A 17,177-nucleotide genomic window follows, 5' to 3' on the forward strand; every position below is an offset into this window, starting at 1 on the left:
GAGGGAAGGCTGAATGGCCCCTGAGCCCTCTTCTACTTGCTAACTTGGGCAAGCCTGCTTTTATGAACCGGCTTCTGTGTCCAATTTTTTTTTTGTTTTAACTGAAAGAATCCCTTTGCTGAAGAGAAAGCAACCAGATGGTCCCTGCAGTTCAACCTTCCAGTGTTGCTAGCGCTAAGGTCTTCATTCAAAAATGTTAGCCTTTTGTCTTCCTCTCCTTCTCATCAAGGGCACTCACTAATAAAAGGTGAACTTTCTAACTCTGAGAAGACAAAATGGATCAAAAACTGGACAACCGGTTCCTAAATAGAGGGCCCCTTCATCAAAAATTGTTCCAAAGAGATCCAAGCAGGTTATTTAATCTTCATAATAAACAGTGAATAAAAAGGCATTGACACCACCAGAAGGATTCAAAGCAATTGTTTCTCCACTTAGCAACTATTAGTCAGAGGCCAAAAAAAATCTTTTATGTTACTGCAGAAAGCAGTGAGGTGATTTCTGCGTCTTTCCTGTTTTATTAGGTAGTAGAGACTATAATTATTTTATTAGCAGGGAACCACGTTTGCATCTAGTGAGATAACTCAGGAGCTCCCAAACGGGAGATGTGGCTTGCTGATTCAGATCTGGGGTGGTGCTCCATCACTGTATTTTTTTAACAGCTCAGCAAGTGACCCAGCTACTCAGCCATGTTTGGAAATGGCAGCGCTTGTATTCTCTAGGTTTCTCTGCTGCACTTACAAAAATATTGCTCAGGGCTGTCTGCAAAGTATAGGATTGGGGAGCAGGGTTGTGTGTGGGGGGATCTTGGGGATTTGGAAAATAACACCCCTGTCCTGCAGGAACATACCCAAAGTCCCAGGACAGTCCATTAAGGAGAAGCCCACAGTGTCTCGAACTAAGTCCTGAGCTTCCGAAGGGCAGACCTGGAGACCTGTGCTTAGGTCCACCCACAGGACCTTGACAGCCTAGGTATTGGCCATTAACTGCATGTCGTCCAAGCAGGAATTCACGGAGGTGCTCAAGTTGGCCCTGTAAGTGGGAGAACACAACCCCCTGCCGTGTGATTAAGAGAGACAACAGGATTTTTTTTATTATTATTATTTTATTTTCATATACAAAAAGATAAAACTTGAAACAGTTCTAGATTTTTCCTCCTATCTGTTGGGGCGTGACTGCTTCTTCACACAGGGGGAAAAAACTACATTCACATCGGTTTATTTGAGGACCCAGTGCAGAGTTCAAGCAGCAAAACCCCAACTTAGCAGATCTAATTCCAAACTTGACACTCATTTCTAAAATTACCACAGTAAAAAGGAACAAAGATCCACTGCAAATGAATGAACTATGATACAATGTTCTCTCCAAAATGTCTTCATTTTGCAACTGTAATTACATGGATGTCTGCTTTAGGCCATTTTAGATGTGTGCGGGTATATAATATATATATATGTGTGTTTTTTATATATATATATATATAAATCAGCACACTTTTCAAATCCAGACAGGGTAACAGCAACAAGCTTAACTCTGTGTGTGTGTATATATATATATTTTTTTTTAAACATGATACTTTAGTATAACTTTTGTTAATTCAGTAGTACAATCTATTTCTGTTCTACAAAATTTTTATTTTATAGCTACAAGGGTGAAAAGTGACCTATTACATTTACATCTCACATATCGTGGCATACAAACAGTACTTACTGAATTTGAGCCAAAAACTAGAAGTCTTTAGTTTTAGCACTTGAAGAGCTTCTTCACTTCTACAGGCTTAAATCATATCCTAGTCACATTTTCAGAGTTTTCAAATGATTCATCATTGTAAACCGTGAGAAACAGGTGAATCCAAACTTTTAATTACAGTTTTATATACAAGTTAGATAACACAGCTCAAAAAGACTTTGCTATCCATCCTAAACCCAACACACACATTCTCCACTAAGTTATTAGACAAGTCTTAGGATTTTCCTTCTTTTCCTTACAAATAATACACACATTTAGAAGGAGATGGTAACACTGACATATAAGATGGCAAATGAGAGGTGACATCTGTTGGTTCCAGAATTGGTCCTGCAAATGTTGTACTCTGCTGTGTTCCTTAACTGTGTGTCTGTTACATGCAGAAGCTCTTTTCACAAGAATTGACATCAAACTCAATGTAAGTTAAATTTACAGTACTGTATGAAGTTCTTCAGATTCAAGGACAAATGTGGAAAAAATATTAACACGTGAAAAATTCGGCCTTTGATGCTACCATTAAGATCATGTCAAATTCATAAGCAGATTCTTTTGTACAGTTGAAAAACGGCATTGTGTGGATTTGTGGCGTGGAACTGAAATCTAGAAGTATGTTTCTCATCTGCGGTAACCCTCACCCCCAATTCTCAAGTACCACCCAATTCTCTTTGCATTTTTACAGAATTCCAGGGAAAAAAAAAAAGGGAGGAAAAAGACGCTGGCATTTTAACAACTCCTCCCCTCACAGGAGGTCTTCACACTCTCAGATGAGGTCTCCTAAGAATCTCTGTAAGGTCACTGGCTCTCAGACGGTGTTTGACAATGACTTGGACGCTTTCCAAATCAAATCCCAGATGTTGCCTAACCTTTCCTACTCTCATCTCTGTCATTGCTGGTAAAATTTCGATGAGCGTGTTTTTCCCTCATGGAGAAATTATTTGGCTCAACATACACTTAACTCGTGGCAGGGCTCTGAGAAAACCCCAGCTGGGCTAAAGCCCTTGCAGAGACTGAAGTAAACAGCGCCTGAACAGAGTAGAGACCGAACACTTCGAGGGCTGAGTTGGGACCCGGTGGGGACACACTGACCCTGGTGTCCCACGGTCAGCAGGACAGGCCAGGTGGGCAGCCCATGCTCGTAGGGCTGAGTTACCACTTTAATGTTGGTCTGCCATCTATGCCCCAGCGACAAAAATTCAGATGTGGTGACTGCTGGTTAATTAAACTTTCTGAACTGGTAAAAAAGGCTCTTTAAAAAATATATATATATTTATTTAAAATACATCAAAATGACAAACAGCCATAACCCGCAAGGCCTAATTTCACAGCAACATACGCTACAGACATCTTCCCGAAATGCACTGTGGTGGATGGGGGCGGGGTTTTCAATCCTGCCATTTGAGGGAATGTTCTTCATTTGAGCTTTAGTGACTGGAAATGTATTACAAAGAGCTCATTTTCGGAACTCATTTGTGTACAAGGCCAACCAGTTGAATCACTCTGCCTATTCAGACAGCAGAATACTGAAAATGGCAGAATTCAAAGTGGAGCGCGGAAAGCACCCTTCAGATGGCACTCGAGACCCATCCCACCGCAGGGCCATGAAGAGCTTGCCAGAAGCCCCTTTTGCAATCCTTGGGAAGAGTTTTACTTTAAAACAAATAAGTACCCATACTCGGCAGAGTTCCTGCGTGTGTATGTCACAAGCCTGCAGTTTCGAGAGGACCCAGATGGTGACACTGTTCAACACAAGGTCTGAGGTAACTGGTTCTTAACACACCTGGAGCACAGAACTGCATCCAGAAAATATAGCTGGGAAAAAGGAAAAAGGTGGGGTTTCGGGCTAGAAAAGACAAGTAGAAAAAAGCTTACAGCAGTTGCTTTTGGGGGGAGGCAGGTGACAAAAACAAAGGCACAACAGAATTACATTCCAAGACATGTGGCTGGAGAGCAGAGAAATGTTCTTTGATGGGGAACAGGAAAATGACGGATGGTTGGTTCCCAGAGTGCTCCTGGATCTGCCAAAACTCAATTCATTCAAGTATAAAAGGGGTAGCGTAAAACTTTACTCTCGATCAGACCGAATAAAAGCACAGCTGGTTTCACATGACACATTAGGGACTCTCCTGACAACTTTGTCCCAACCAGAACACCTCCGAACGCAGCAGCTGAAGCCAGCAGGCAGGGGCTGGGGAACAGGCCTTCAGCCATTACGGCTACAGAGTATGAGCTATATGACTCTATACTTGAGTATAGATGAGTATACATGATGTATACTTCCTATACATCCCCAACAAAAAGGCTCATTACCCAATAACCATCCACTCTCTACCCAAAAACTCAAAAGGCTAACATGAAGACTGCCTTCCAGATTATGGCAGTGATGCTGACCTTTGTAGGAAGAGTGGGAAAACCTTGTAGATGCTGGAAAAATGCCCTGCTGGTACAGGATTCTGAGCCTCCTCCACAGACTCCTGGGTTACTCGCTAGACTAAAGTGGCGAGCCAACGCAGCCCCTCTCGCCTCCAAACAGCCCTCACAGAGAAGATAACATGTGTCTGGCAGCTCTCCGTATAATCTGATCACTATGTCCACACACCACCCTCCCCCTTTCCGAATAATTACTCCATTGGGAATTCTGTCCTGAAAACTGGATAACTTGGTCCTAGATAATTCAGTTTGGCAGATTTCTCCAATCACCAAATCCTCTTTTCACGTGTTCGTAGCCTGAATCTTATTCTAGTCCCAACCCACCCCAACCTGCACCCATGCAATTTCTGTTCCCCAAAACACCTTCATACTACTTCACCCATGAGAGTAACTTAGAAACTAATTATTCACCTCAGAACCCTTTGTTCAAAAGAAACCTCAGGAGGAAGCACGGCTGTGAAGCACACTGCAGGCTCCACTTGCCTCTCCCAGCCCCTCTCCTCCAGGTCTGCAAGGAGCAGGGCTGAGCACCCCTGTCCTGCACAGACCGTCCCACACAGACAGCCACGAGTGGAGTTTTGGTCAAACGAGACCCAAAGATGGTCTGTAATCTGCCAGTGTATCAACGAGAATCCGCAGGAGAGCTAAGTGACAGTGCCACACCACTTACACTCCAGTGTATGTTTATCTTGAAAGGTAAAGCTCATTACTCTGATTAGAGAATCATTCTTATTCGAAACTCACTAGACTTTATAAAAATAATCTGTGGTATAAAACAATCTCCACACTGTGCAGAAGAAATCTGTCAGGTGATATAACTAAATATATATGTAGTGCTATAGATTTTTTAAAGTAAAATTTCAAGTGTTGTAACTCTATTATATAACCTATACTTTTATTTACAATGCTACCTAACAACATTACAATGCAAACATGATTCGGAGAATCAGGGAATGAGCCCACTCCCAACCAACAGCAGAAATTCCCAGGACTCAAGACAGAACTCATCCATTTGCAAAAAACCCATCCTCACCTGCCTGAAAAGCATTAGCTAATGCGTTGTATTTTTTATAACCATCAGCTTAAAAATGTAAACTTTGCAAATGAATGAAACTCTTTTCTGTAGATGTCCACAAGAAACCACGTTTGTAGAATCCACTGCATACACACGTGTCCGTGTGTATATTTCTTTAGTGTCCTGTAACTGGCTTGCAGTAGTTCTCAGAATCGTCTAGGCCCCAGACAATCCAAAGACACTCCTGGAGAAGAAAGGGCAGCACAGGGCCCATCTCCACATGCTGGCGTTTAGAGAATATGCATTTTAATTCATGAGGAAAAAACACTTGTGTTATCGCTACGAGCTGCCATAGGAGCAAATGATATATCACTGGTTTTGGCACTACAGGGATACATGGAGTACCACAATCAAAAAGTCCTGCTTCACTCATACCTGGAAGATACCATCACAGAAATGTAAAAGCTTGGTAAAAATTGTAAAAATTTAACTAGTGGTAAATCCTTTAAATTCAAAATCTTGTCCAAACCAAAGTTTACAGTGGACCCAAAATGAGTTTAAAATAGGAATATTCAAAATAGCCCACTAGATAATTTGGACTTTTACTTGATGATAATGTATAGGTCTCCTGGACCCACTACAGTCGTCCCTCTGTATGGGGGAGGAGTGTGGCAGGGGGATGGGAATCCAAAATCCACCGAGGCAGAGGCCTCTTACATAAAATGGTGTAGCATTTGCATATAACCTCCACAGATCCTCCCCTATACTTGAAATCACCTCTAGATTACTTATAATACCAAACACAATATAAATACTATGTAAATAGTTGTAAATACAATGTAAATACTATGTAAAGAGTTGCCAGTAGGTGGCAAATTCAAGTTTTGATTTTTGGAACATTCTGTAATTTTTCCCCCCAAAATATTTTTGATCCGAGGTTGGTTGAACCCACGAATGAGGAACCCGTGGATACAGAGGGCCGACTGTAATTGTTTTTAAAGTGTGGCTGAGTCAAATAAATTAATTTCCAAGGGAGAGGGTGCATTTTAAGCTTCAATTTCTTTTTGCTACAAAACTAAAATCATCTTTTAAAACTTCCCCAAGCCTCCTAAAGGTCTGGGATACATTCATACATGAATTGCTGGTTACAAATTAACTGTCAGGAGTCTTACTTAAAGAACTATGCCTATAACCCTGAATACATTGTTTACAAATCTAGACTGAGAAAATAAACAAACAGTTCATCAACTGAATTACTGGGTCCGTTTCTTTGCCTAAAACATTACTCCTGATTGAGACTTAAACTCATCATTACTAGGCTGAACACATTAGCTGCTGAGCATTTTATTAGTTCAGGTTTTGTGAACAGCCATCGACCTAGGAGAATTCAAATCACCCAAAAGAGGAGAAAAAGCCATCTTGTCCTCTTTCCTTTTCTGGCTGCTTGGGGGAGCGGGGGGGGGGGGTCGTGTAGAGAGTCAATTCCCTGTGCTTCTTGGAAAAATGTGGTCTGAGGGCCCCTGAGCTGTGAACCAGGGCGGGCTGGCTGTCTCTCCAAAGATTCAGAACCCAACAGGCCATTGAAATAGCTGGGACTGACAGACTGAGTAAACTGAGTTCTCCTGAAAAATGCTTTCCAATTTAGATATTTTTCTAGGGAGCCAAGTTCTCCGGAATAATGTCAGGCTGTTCAACTTCTAGTACCACTTGTAAAAACTTACATACATACGCTCACTATATTACTAAAAAAACATCAAATCCTTGTATTACCAATAGACGTGGGGAACTTCACATTGCATTCTAAAAAGAGGCAGAATTCCATTTGCAAGAGGGTCACCTAGTCCTCCCACCCTGGATGGAGCAGCTGCCTCCCCGCCCTCATGGCTCAAGCACAGGGGCCACGTGATGGGCTTTCTGCGCCACACGTAGCACATGGTGGACCCTCAGTACACGGCTGGGCTCGCCACCAACGAAACACCACACATGCAACACAAGCACCCAGTGCAGAAGGGCAGGGCAGCAGCCAGCAAGAACGTGGCCAACTGGAGAGAAAGGGGACACAGAACTGCAGGGTCACCTGCTCAGCTCCCTAAAGCATGACAGGAGGATTAGCCTGGCCCCAGGGGCAGGGGAAGGACCACCTCAGTGGCCTGGAGATGGCAGATCTTTCCCTCGGCTGAGAACATGTGAGCTGGGGGCTCAAGGATCCTGAGGATGTTCAAGGCTGGACAAGGTCCTTCGTGTTCTGGACACGTGCCACCACATCCAGACAGAGCGAATCCTGAGTCAGAAGCAGCTGGCACACACGGGGAAGCCTCCCCAGCAGGACTGACCCCTCCGGGCACCTACTGAAAGCCAGCAGGACAGGAAGGCCGTCTGAACACCAGGCTGAAGGCGCTCACCACATTTATGCACAGCTGGGTCTCGCTTCCTCCTAAGGGTCCATTCTCAGCCCTCACACCCCAAGTAATCAACCAAAGAAGGACTCCTGATAGGGACCAATGGCCCCAGGCAAAAGCCCAGCTTATGCCAGCCCCAGCATGAGCTAACGACTACATCCATGGCCTTCTCTGGCTGCCCGTCATGAAGAGTCCTTTGCAGGACACTGTGGCATGGTGGCCTCTGTCCCCACGTGTCTGCTCCCTCCCATGGATCTCTCTGGCTCAGGAGATCTCCCCACAGTGATCAAAAAGAACACACTCTCCCCCAAGTCCACCCCACAGCCAGAAGCCTGCCCGGACGACAGTACACTAGGAAGAAAGGGGCAGGGATCCTGGGCCACTTCTGTCCCCGGACTTGGCCACCCTCTCACCCTGCATGAGGCAGGGAAAGCAATGTCAGACTCCCTCCCTGCCCACCCCCCGCGTCTTCCACAGAGCTTTGCGGGGCGGGGGGGGGGGCAGTGGGGGGGGAATGTAGCAGTGATCTGAGATCGCCGGAAGTGGAGGCTACAAGAAATCTTTGTGAAGAAGAGCACAGGCAGAGGCCCCCAACCCCATCGACACAAATCAGAGCTCTGGATGGCTGACTCCCCGGAGAAGAAGACATGACAGTAAACCTAACTTTATCAGAGGCGGAAGACCCACCCAGGCCCCAGCAGCATGCCCGGGAGAGAGATGCCCACCTCCTGGCCACGAGCAGTCAGGGACACTCAGCCTAGCACGCGGGGAAAGGGCCGCTGGAAGCCTTCTGCCCGGCCACACCACATGGGGCCATCTCTGGACACTTCATTCTGGTGCCAAGGCCCCAAAGGGAGTGACAGTGGCTGAGCACTGGGTCAGCAAAGAGGGAGCGTCCCCAGACAAAAGGCCTGCCCTGTCCGTCCTGCATCCTGCCCCGCAGGTCCCACAGCAGGGCCAAAACGTGCTCCCAGAAGAATCAAGCCAGCACACAAAAGAAAAACTGCCCAGAGGAAATCTAAAACCAAACAGAGGCTGGGGTTTAGTGTTCCACACGGGCTGGGATCAGGGATCTAATCATGCCTATGGTAAATGAGCTACATTTGTTACTGGTTTATTCTATTCGTTTCTTCTGAGGGTTGAAAAGTAGAGACTCCCAGCCCTGCCTGAGGAGAAAGCTGGAGAAATCAGATATGGCACTTTTCAATAAATATTTTAAAGCTTCTGAAAGACATAAGTGGAAAAGAAAAGCAACTGCTGTAAGGTCTGTTTTTCTGTTAAAAATTATTCCGAGGGAAGAAAAATACCACAGCAAAAAATAGCTTAAAAAGGAAAAGTCAGAAGACAAATAACTTACCAAAAAACAAAAACAAAAACCTGTCCCTGTGGCCACCTTGGCCAGCCCACGTTTTGACCCATGAAGCAAAAACTGAGCTCTGAGAGGGAAGCAAACTCGTCTCCTACCACACCCCGTGCCCAAACACGCAGAGGAGGACACGGGCCAGGGGCCCAGAACCCCCGCGTGGCGGTGCACTGAGCCCTCACCACCAAGCCGTGCCGTCACAGACCGGCCCCGAGCAGTGTGGACCCAGAGGCCTACAGCTCAATTCCGCTATCACTGCTGCCAATGTGCTTAAGAAATTAAGTCTCGAGTAAAATTACCTCACGTGGGTCTAAAGGCTACAGTTTTGCCAAGTTAAAGTGGGGTCACCTGTCATCCTGAACGATGACCAATCAAGTCGAGGGAAACACTTGAACTTCCAATTAACTCAGGAGGAGGCTCCCCCCTCCCCTTCTCACGCCAGTCAACCTCTCCCCATCGTCCACCAACTCGCCTACCCGCAAGGTGAAGAGATCCAGTTTTTAAATAAAATGGTCTAAAGAAACGGGAAGGAAAAGTCTTCACAAATAAGAGTGATGAATGCCCAGACTCGGCCCAGACAGCCAACCTACAGTTGATGACAATTATTTACAAGGGGGCGTTATCAAAGAAAAATGGTAGCACTCCCTAGAAGACTCACAACTTTTCCTCTTTTTCTCTATTTCTTTTAAACTTTCTTGTCATAAAAGCCAACTTACATTAAAATATACTTACTACAAGACAACACAACTAATAAAATATATAATAAAACTTACACAAGTAGAAAATTCTGAGGTATTTCTGGTTTGAGGTGGTCTGTGGTCGTGAAGTTTTAATTCTCTTACTCTTCAAAATTTAAACCTCGGAAGCCACATAGCAAAGCGTGTATGTGTGGATGTGTGTGTTTTGTTTTTTTAAAAAATTTGCATGTTTCATAAATTAAAAAAAATTCAAATGTTGAAACAGCAGCATTAGGAACATTCACTGACGAGAGCAAGGTTATGGCAAAACAGAGAAACTGTTTTTCGAATATGCACCTCTTTAAAGGGTCTGGAGAAAGCTGTGTTCACGAGCCACAGAAAGGGACAAGAACGTCACCACACAGGGCAGAGCCAGCACTGCAGGACTCCAGGGGTCTCCAGAGGGGCAGGCCTTCTCGGCAGGCCCAACCCAGGAAACTCTCCCGCCCTGGCTGTGCAGAGCGCCCCCTGTGGCCATTTCCCTGAACTGCTCCAGGAGGAAGCAATGTACATATTTCAACTTTTCCTCATTAAAGATATTTACAGTATCATGTCTTACGAAGAATGTACTCACTAAACCGTGATGATTTATACCCTTACCTAACCTTAAAATCAGGGCAGAAAAAATGTTCTGTCCTATGCCCAAGCCCAAGTGAGTGGAAAAAACTGGTCAGGGCCAACAGATGGGTCAGAGCCACACCTGATTTCAGACTTTCTCCAAACCCTGCTCTTGCCGTTAACGCTTGGCCTCCACACACTCCTTCCCCTCGATTCCTGGTTACCTGAGAAGTAGTCTCATAGCAAAGGATGTTGCTCCGAATGTGCCCGGGTCCAGTGTAGCTCTGCACCAAACCCCACCCCCAGCTCTGTCCTCCCCTCCAACTCCGGTCCAAACCATCCTCATCCTCAGCCCAGTTTTTCCTCGGTCAGGACAACACCCGTTAATCCGTGAAAGACACATCTGCTGTTTCTTAAACTCACTGTCTAAAAAGGGAGAAAAACACAGTAAAAGGCGGGGGGGTGGGGGGGTGGAGGACGAGGGCAGAGGGAAACTCCTCTTTTGAGGAAGATGTGTTCTTATGTAACAGTCTTCAAAGGTTCCTCTAGGTAGAGTTTGCAGCATTAAGTTTCCTAAGACAGGAGATGGGTTTCTTTGTGTCACAGATTCTGAGACAACAAACAAAGAGAAAGAGGGAAAAATGAACCCCGAAGGGCGGGAGGTGGCCGAGGCTCTTCAGCACGGCGCTGGTTCTGCATTCACAGCTCAGCACCTCAACGCCTGCTGACGTGTCTGCTGTTTGCGATACAGTAGAGCAATGTGCTGGTAAAAACTGATCCAATCCAAAAAATAATATTAATAATAATAATAATAATAATTATAATAATAATAAGAAGTCAAGGTAAAGTAGCAGCTGCATTTTGCGTGTTTGTTGGTGTTACGGGATTTCCAAAACAAAACACTACTTTGTTTTCTTCCTTTCCTCTTCAGATCCACTGAGTCTGGAGATCCACTCATGTCCTGGGCTTAGATGCTCGACTCCTTCGGGGGCAGGTCCACATTGGTGACGGAGGTCACCAGGGAGACAAGACAGTCCGAGGTAGTGCCATTGACAGACCTCCGGATCAGGGACACCCGCTCCTCCACACAGCCCGCGGACAGACGAGCTTCTGCGTCGTGGTCCCAGCACTCCTCGATGGTCACGCAGAGCTGGGCCAGGCCCTGCACACCAGCGGGAGAGAGGAAACAGATGCCCTTGCCGGTGGCCCTCACTGAGGACAAGCAAACCTGACGATGTTCCTGAGGACCAGCGAGAGCCACGAGCCCACCTGCAGGGGTCTGAAGGAGACTCCCCTTCCGACAGTCACCAGCCTGAGGCCACGGGCCTCCTCCACAGCGCTGACGAAGGGTCCACTGAACCTCAACGTGGGAAGCAGGGCAACCCAGGGCCCTCCGGGGGCAGACATGGCTGCTGCCGCGGAGCAGTGATATTCAAACGAAATCTTATTACGCCAAGCCCAAACCACATAAGGGCCCAAAGTGCAGTCACAGTGGGAAAAAAGGAAGGCTTCATCCCACCCTGTCCCCCATAGCCCTGGACACCTCCCCAGAGTCCAGGAAACGTGGCGTGACACCCTGTGCTGGAACCAACTGTGTGCAGCTGGGAAAGGCAGCAGGATGGGCAAAATGCCCACACCCAGGAGCAGTCCGGCCTGCTCAGCATCAGGACACACTCAGACCTCTCTGGATCTGCTCCTCATCAGGGAACTGGACTGGCAACCCCAGTTTCTCTGCCCTGGGAGACTGAGGAGGTCTGAGGCAGAAGGTAAGTTCCTGGCCCAGCTTCCCTCTCCTGATGCCTAAGATTTTTCCATTTGCGGCTCTGGGCTCCAGGGAGCAGCATGGCAGCTGAACTTGGCCTCCACAGCTCGACCCCAGACCATATGGTGAGAGCGCTAGCTCCCACTGGCCCCAAGGATGTCCCTCTTCTGAATTAACCCTGGGGTAGCAGGGGGAAGGACTCAATGAAACTGGAGGCAAATATCCTTCCAAGAAAGGTAATGATTTACATAGCTGGGGTCTCTTTTTTTTTTTTTTTTTTTTTGCGGTACGCGGGCCTCTCGCTGTTGTGGCCTCTCCCGTTGCGGAGCACAGGCTCCGGACGTGCAGGCTCAGCGGCCATGGCTCGCGGGCCCAGCCGCTTCGCGGCATGTGGGATCTTCCCGGACCGGGTCACGAACCCGTGTCCCCTGCATCGGCAGGCGGACTCTCAACCACTGCGCCACCAGGGAAGCCCATAGCTGGGGTCTTTTGTATGGTATCTCCAGACTGGAGGGGCCCAGATGCCACAGAGCTAAGCCATATTAAGCACTTATGTGATAGGTGTCCTGCCTGGTGATGTACAGTAACTCCTTCAATCTATTACTACCCTGAGGAGACAAAGGCTCAGAGACATAAAGCAATTTGCCGGAAGTTACCCAGCTACTGACCGGCAGATCCAGGATTCCAACCAACATGTGTCAGGCCCAGGGCCAGTGGGCTCCACTGCACCAGTGCTCCACGGGGGCAACCAGGGCTCTGACAGAGCTGTCAGGCCCCATCGCTCTCTGTGGCCAAAACCAGAGCCGCCTCCCTGCAGAGCACTAACCTCCCCAGACGCTCCCCTGGTGGAAGGGAGGCACTGCACCAAGTGGCCTCTGACCAGGCAGGGGCGGAGGGGCTGTCCCGCTGCCTGCGGCCCCTCTCTCTGACCCTGCCACACATGGGAGGGGCTGCCCTCTCTGCCCCCCAGGCCCCTCACCGGGTGTTTCAGCCAGTGATCCTTGATGGCAGGCCGCATCTTCTTGTGCACGACCACCTCCTGCAGCTCCTCCAGTGACGGGTGCTGGCCAATCTCTTCCTCAAAAGGCAGCATGTACTCGTCCACAGGTCCTGGGGGCGGAGAGAGAGCCCGGCAGGGTCACCCTAACGCCCAGCCACACGCCCCCACACACCCAGAATGCTCCGGGCTCCCGTCCCGCTCACCATCGGCAGCTTTGCAGCGGGACACGAGCTCCCACAGCACCAGGCCCATGGCATACATGTCGATGCGCAAAAAGGCGTCTCTCTGGAAGTTGATGGCTCCCTCGAGCACCTCAGGGGCCATGTACCGCCGCGTGCCCACCTGCACGGGGACAGGGGAGGGTCTGCGGTCACCAACCACACACAAATGCACTCACAGCTGGACACAGGAGCTACAGCCGTGTGCACAGCAGGGCCACCAACAATGACGGCTGTCCCTGACGCACCACATCCCTGGGGGGCCCCGGGGTCGTGAAGTAATGACGACTGTAAAGTGTCATTCGAGACAGCAGTAATCTACCATGAACTGCTGCCTCCATCAGCACCACGAGGGGCTACACAGATGATGTGTACTTCACTGAGACGCACGCCAAAAGCAGAAGGGGGAGAATACTTAAAAATAGTAATAGCCGTTGTTTTAGGACGATTTGCTTAGGCTTAACCTTAGGTTACTTTTTCTAGGTTTCTGGTTTGGATTCTTAGTATACTCTTATTTATCTTATTTTTATCTTGTTTAATAATTACAACTGAAAGAGGAAGGGAAACCTGTTTCTCACTGGCTGGCCTGGGAAACCACACCACCCTCCAGGCCTCGCTCTCCCCACGGGTGAAAGAGAGCATTGCTCCTGGAGTTCTCAGACAGCTCTGAGCTCGCGGGGCAACCCCTGCCCCCTCCCAGCTGAGCACCAGAAGGGCAGCGTCCACCCGTGCCCCCACGTCTCACACCCCCTGAGGCTCGTCACCTGCCCATGAGTGTCCCCCGGAGGTTTCCCTGGCTCAAACCGAACAGCCAGGCCAAAGTCAGCCAGCACGGCCGTGAGGTCACTCTTCAGCAATACATTCTTGCTCTTAAAGTCCCTGTGGAGACAATGGACTGAGACAGAGTCGAACATGTGGTCCAACTGACCCTCCTCCTGGCTTCCCACCTTGATTCCCAGAGACCCCAGGCCAGGCCATTCCACCCGTGGGGAGCAGGGTCTGCGCCAGGGTGGAGTTCCATGAAGCCACACGGGCAGGCAGCTTTAGGACGCCTCCCTCCACTGGTGTGAGAGTCCAGAATTGCACTCCCGCCAGAGCGGCAACGCTGACCCCAGCCCGGTGCCCAGCATCGAAGGCCAGCCCTCACATTCTCAGCGGGCTTGAGGAGGGGGCATAGCAGCCAGGGATGTGAGTTTCCTGGGAAGAATTTACACTATTTGGGATGTGAGTGAAAAGAGAAGTTTCAGTGAACTGGCCTGGGTTCCGAGCAGGCCCCCGAGGCTCGAGCCGCTACGGGAGCAGCGGAGCGGGGGCTGAGGTTGCGTTCAGCCTGGCCCCTCCCTAGCAGGTCCTCAATCTTCCCGCGCCTGTCTCAGCCTTGCCGTGAGGGCTAAACCGATGGACGAATGTTTAGGGACACCCCTGGCACACTTACTATGCACTACCGTTAGGTGGAACCATATGGAAGAGTCGACATTCAACCGTTTTTGACCTACAACAATGGCAATTTCATACAGTCAACCTCCTATGTCATTAATGTTATTACCATCGGGGCCCTTCAGCTTTGAACCCTGGAATTCGAGGCTCACTCCCTACCTCACGGCCACAGAACCACACTACACTAGGTCTACTTCTCTGCGCCACTGTTCCTTCACCTGTAAGACGGGCAGAGAAAAACAGTACCTATCTCACAGGGCAGCAATGAGGCTGAAATGACTTGGTGTTTCTAAGTGCTTAGAGCAGTGCCTGCCACTGTGGTGAGGAGGTGGCACAGTGGCTCTCAAAGCACCATCCAAGGACCCCAGTGAATCCCTGAGACTGTTTCAGGGGATCTGCAAGGTCAGCATTCTTTTCATAATAATCTGTTATTTGCCTTTTTTTAAGCTCATTCTCCTAAGAGTATAGAGTTTTCCAGAGGCTACACACACATGTCATCATTCTGACAGTTAATGGAATATGTGTGCTCTAATACAGCAAATATCAACAGCCATAACCCACAGGAGTGTAAAGGGATCCTAACCAAAAAGTTTGAGACCTGCTAAATCAACTCTCCAAAGTTAGTCAGCAGTCGGCACTTCCTCCTGCAGCCACTGGAGGGCACCAGAGAACTGACTTGCGAGGCCACAGCCTGCAGGGGACGCAGGCAGAAGGCAGGGGAAGAGTCAGGTGGGCAAAGGGTTTTGTGCGGTTGCCTCTGACACACCACAGAGCAGCTAACCACGTTTATGAAACTGAGACCCCCAGGCCCTGCTCTCACCCTCCAACCCTCTCTGCAGCTCCAGGTCAAGCGCAGAGAGGGCAACTGCTAACCCAGGTACCTGTGGGCAATAGACGGTTTGTGGCCCTCGCCACGGCACCAGGGCACATCCTCGTGTAGGTATGAGAGGCCTCTTGACATTGTCTCTGCCACGTGACACAGTTCGTTCCATGTGATGATGTTCCCCTTGAGGTAATCCGTGAGGGAGCCCTAGAGGGGACAGCACAGACTCTGGGCACAGGAGGACAGGATCCAGCCCAGCCCCTGGAGGGCCATCTCCATGGGCCATCGGCTGGGCTTCCCACCCCCGACCTCCGGATGCTGGAATTCATGAGGCCAGGAGGGGCTGGGAAGGGGGAGTCGTCAGAGAGTGATAATCATGAAGTCACTACTCCCATTCGTAAGAACTGATCCCAGGGCGAGGGGTTCTTATTGCAGACCCTCGTATCCACACCCATGACGGGCACCTCAGGGGAAGGCCAGTGGGGCCCACGGTCACCTCCCGTGGGAGCAGGGTCCACAGGGTGTGCTCACCTTGTCATGGAAGGCCGTGATGAGCCACAGCTCCACCTCCAGGTTTGAGCCTCGCTTCTCGGCGGCAATGAACTGCAGCAGATTCTCATGCTTCATGCCAGGTGTGCTGAAGATCTCCCGTTCACTCTGCCATGACTGCTTGTCCTGAGGCAGGGATGCGGCTGAACCTCACCACAGCCATGCCACCCTGCAGCTGCCCACTAACCCCAACCTCAGCCTCTGTAAGGGAGGTGGAGCAGGACTGAGCCAGGCCCAGGACCCCAGACCAACAGTGACCCCTGAGATCACCAAGGCCAGCACCTGATTTACAAAGGGGGCCACTGAGGTCCAGAGACAGAAGTGAGGAGCCCAGGACCACCCAATCAGTGAGAAGCAGAGCAGGCCTGGCTTTGCCAAGTGTCCCAGGCAACTGCTCGGGGTAGCCTGGTGTCTAGGGCCCCTAAGCAGAACCTGATGGCAAAACAAAACCCTGAAAACCAGACTGGATTGAGGTTTTGCAAATCAAAGTTTTGCAAAGCCCTACCCTAGGCCCAAGGCGAACGTCACCATCCCCAATGGGGCCCACACCTCTCTCATCCCAGCTGTACACGACGTGGACTGCCCTGGGGCAGAGCGCTTGGGCCCCGCAGGCACACACGCACCTGGAGTGGGAAGATCTTGACAGCCACGAAGTCATTCATGAGCTGTGCCTTCCAAACACAGCCAAAGCGCCCCCGAGCCTTGATCTCCAGCAGCTGCAGTGGCTTCAGGCCCACCAGAGGGGATGGGGGTGGAGGTCCAGGATCCTGGGGGGATCGAGGGCTTAATAGGATCTGGCTTGGCCTCCCCACCTCTACCCTGCCCGGCCCCAAGCCCACCCCATCTCACCTCATGGATGTCCACGTGGCCATAGGGGGGCTTGCGATGCCGGTACATCCAGAAGGCCAGCAGGACAATGAGGGAGAGGCCCCCGATGGGCAGCAGCGAGTAGGCCAGCACAGTGAGCAGGGTAGGGGCTGTCGGGGGTGGCTCGTACGTGACTGGGGGATACAGATACACGGAGCCTGGCGTCACACAGCCCGCCTACCCGCACACCTCCAGGGCCAGACCAAAGAGCCCTGTGGCTACTCCCCACCCCACAGAGGAGCTGAGCGTTCGGTGGGGGGCCAAGGCCGGCCCACATCGCTC

General features: G+C 49.6%; 1 protein-coding gene across 2 annotated transcripts in view; it reads right to left on the reverse strand.

Annotated features, from left to right (window-relative positions):
• Positions 1-1,082: 1,082 nt before the first annotated feature.
• ACVR2B (activin A receptor type 2B) overlaps positions 1,083-17,177 on the reverse strand; it is a 34,797-nt gene continuing 18,702 nt past the window's right edge. For both annotated transcript variants that reach the window (XM_060162319.1, XM_060162318.1), the window contains exons 4-11: positions 16,878-17,029; positions 16,652-16,795; positions 16,011-16,154; positions 15,538-15,686; positions 13,984-14,098; positions 13,205-13,343; positions 12,981-13,111; positions 1,083-11,401 (exon numbers count right to left, since the gene is read on the reverse strand). In XM_060162319.1, the coding sequence (XP_060018302.1) occupies positions 11,207-11,401; positions 12,981-13,111; positions 13,205-13,343; positions 13,984-14,098; positions 15,538-15,686; positions 16,011-16,154; positions 16,652-16,795; positions 16,878-17,029 (1,169 nt within the window). In that variant the 3' untranslated portion in view covers positions 1,083-11,206. The remainder of the gene's footprint in view (positions 11,402-12,980; positions 13,112-13,204; positions 13,344-13,983; positions 14,099-15,537; positions 15,687-16,010; positions 16,155-16,651; positions 16,796-16,877; positions 17,030-17,177) is intronic.

Source organism: Lagenorhynchus albirostris, chromosome 10 (assembly GCF_949774975.1).
Source record: "Lagenorhynchus albirostris chromosome 10, mLagAlb1.1, whole genome shotgun sequence".
Taxonomy (NCBI): domain Eukaryota; kingdom Metazoa; phylum Chordata; class Mammalia; order Artiodactyla; family Delphinidae; genus Lagenorhynchus; species Lagenorhynchus albirostris.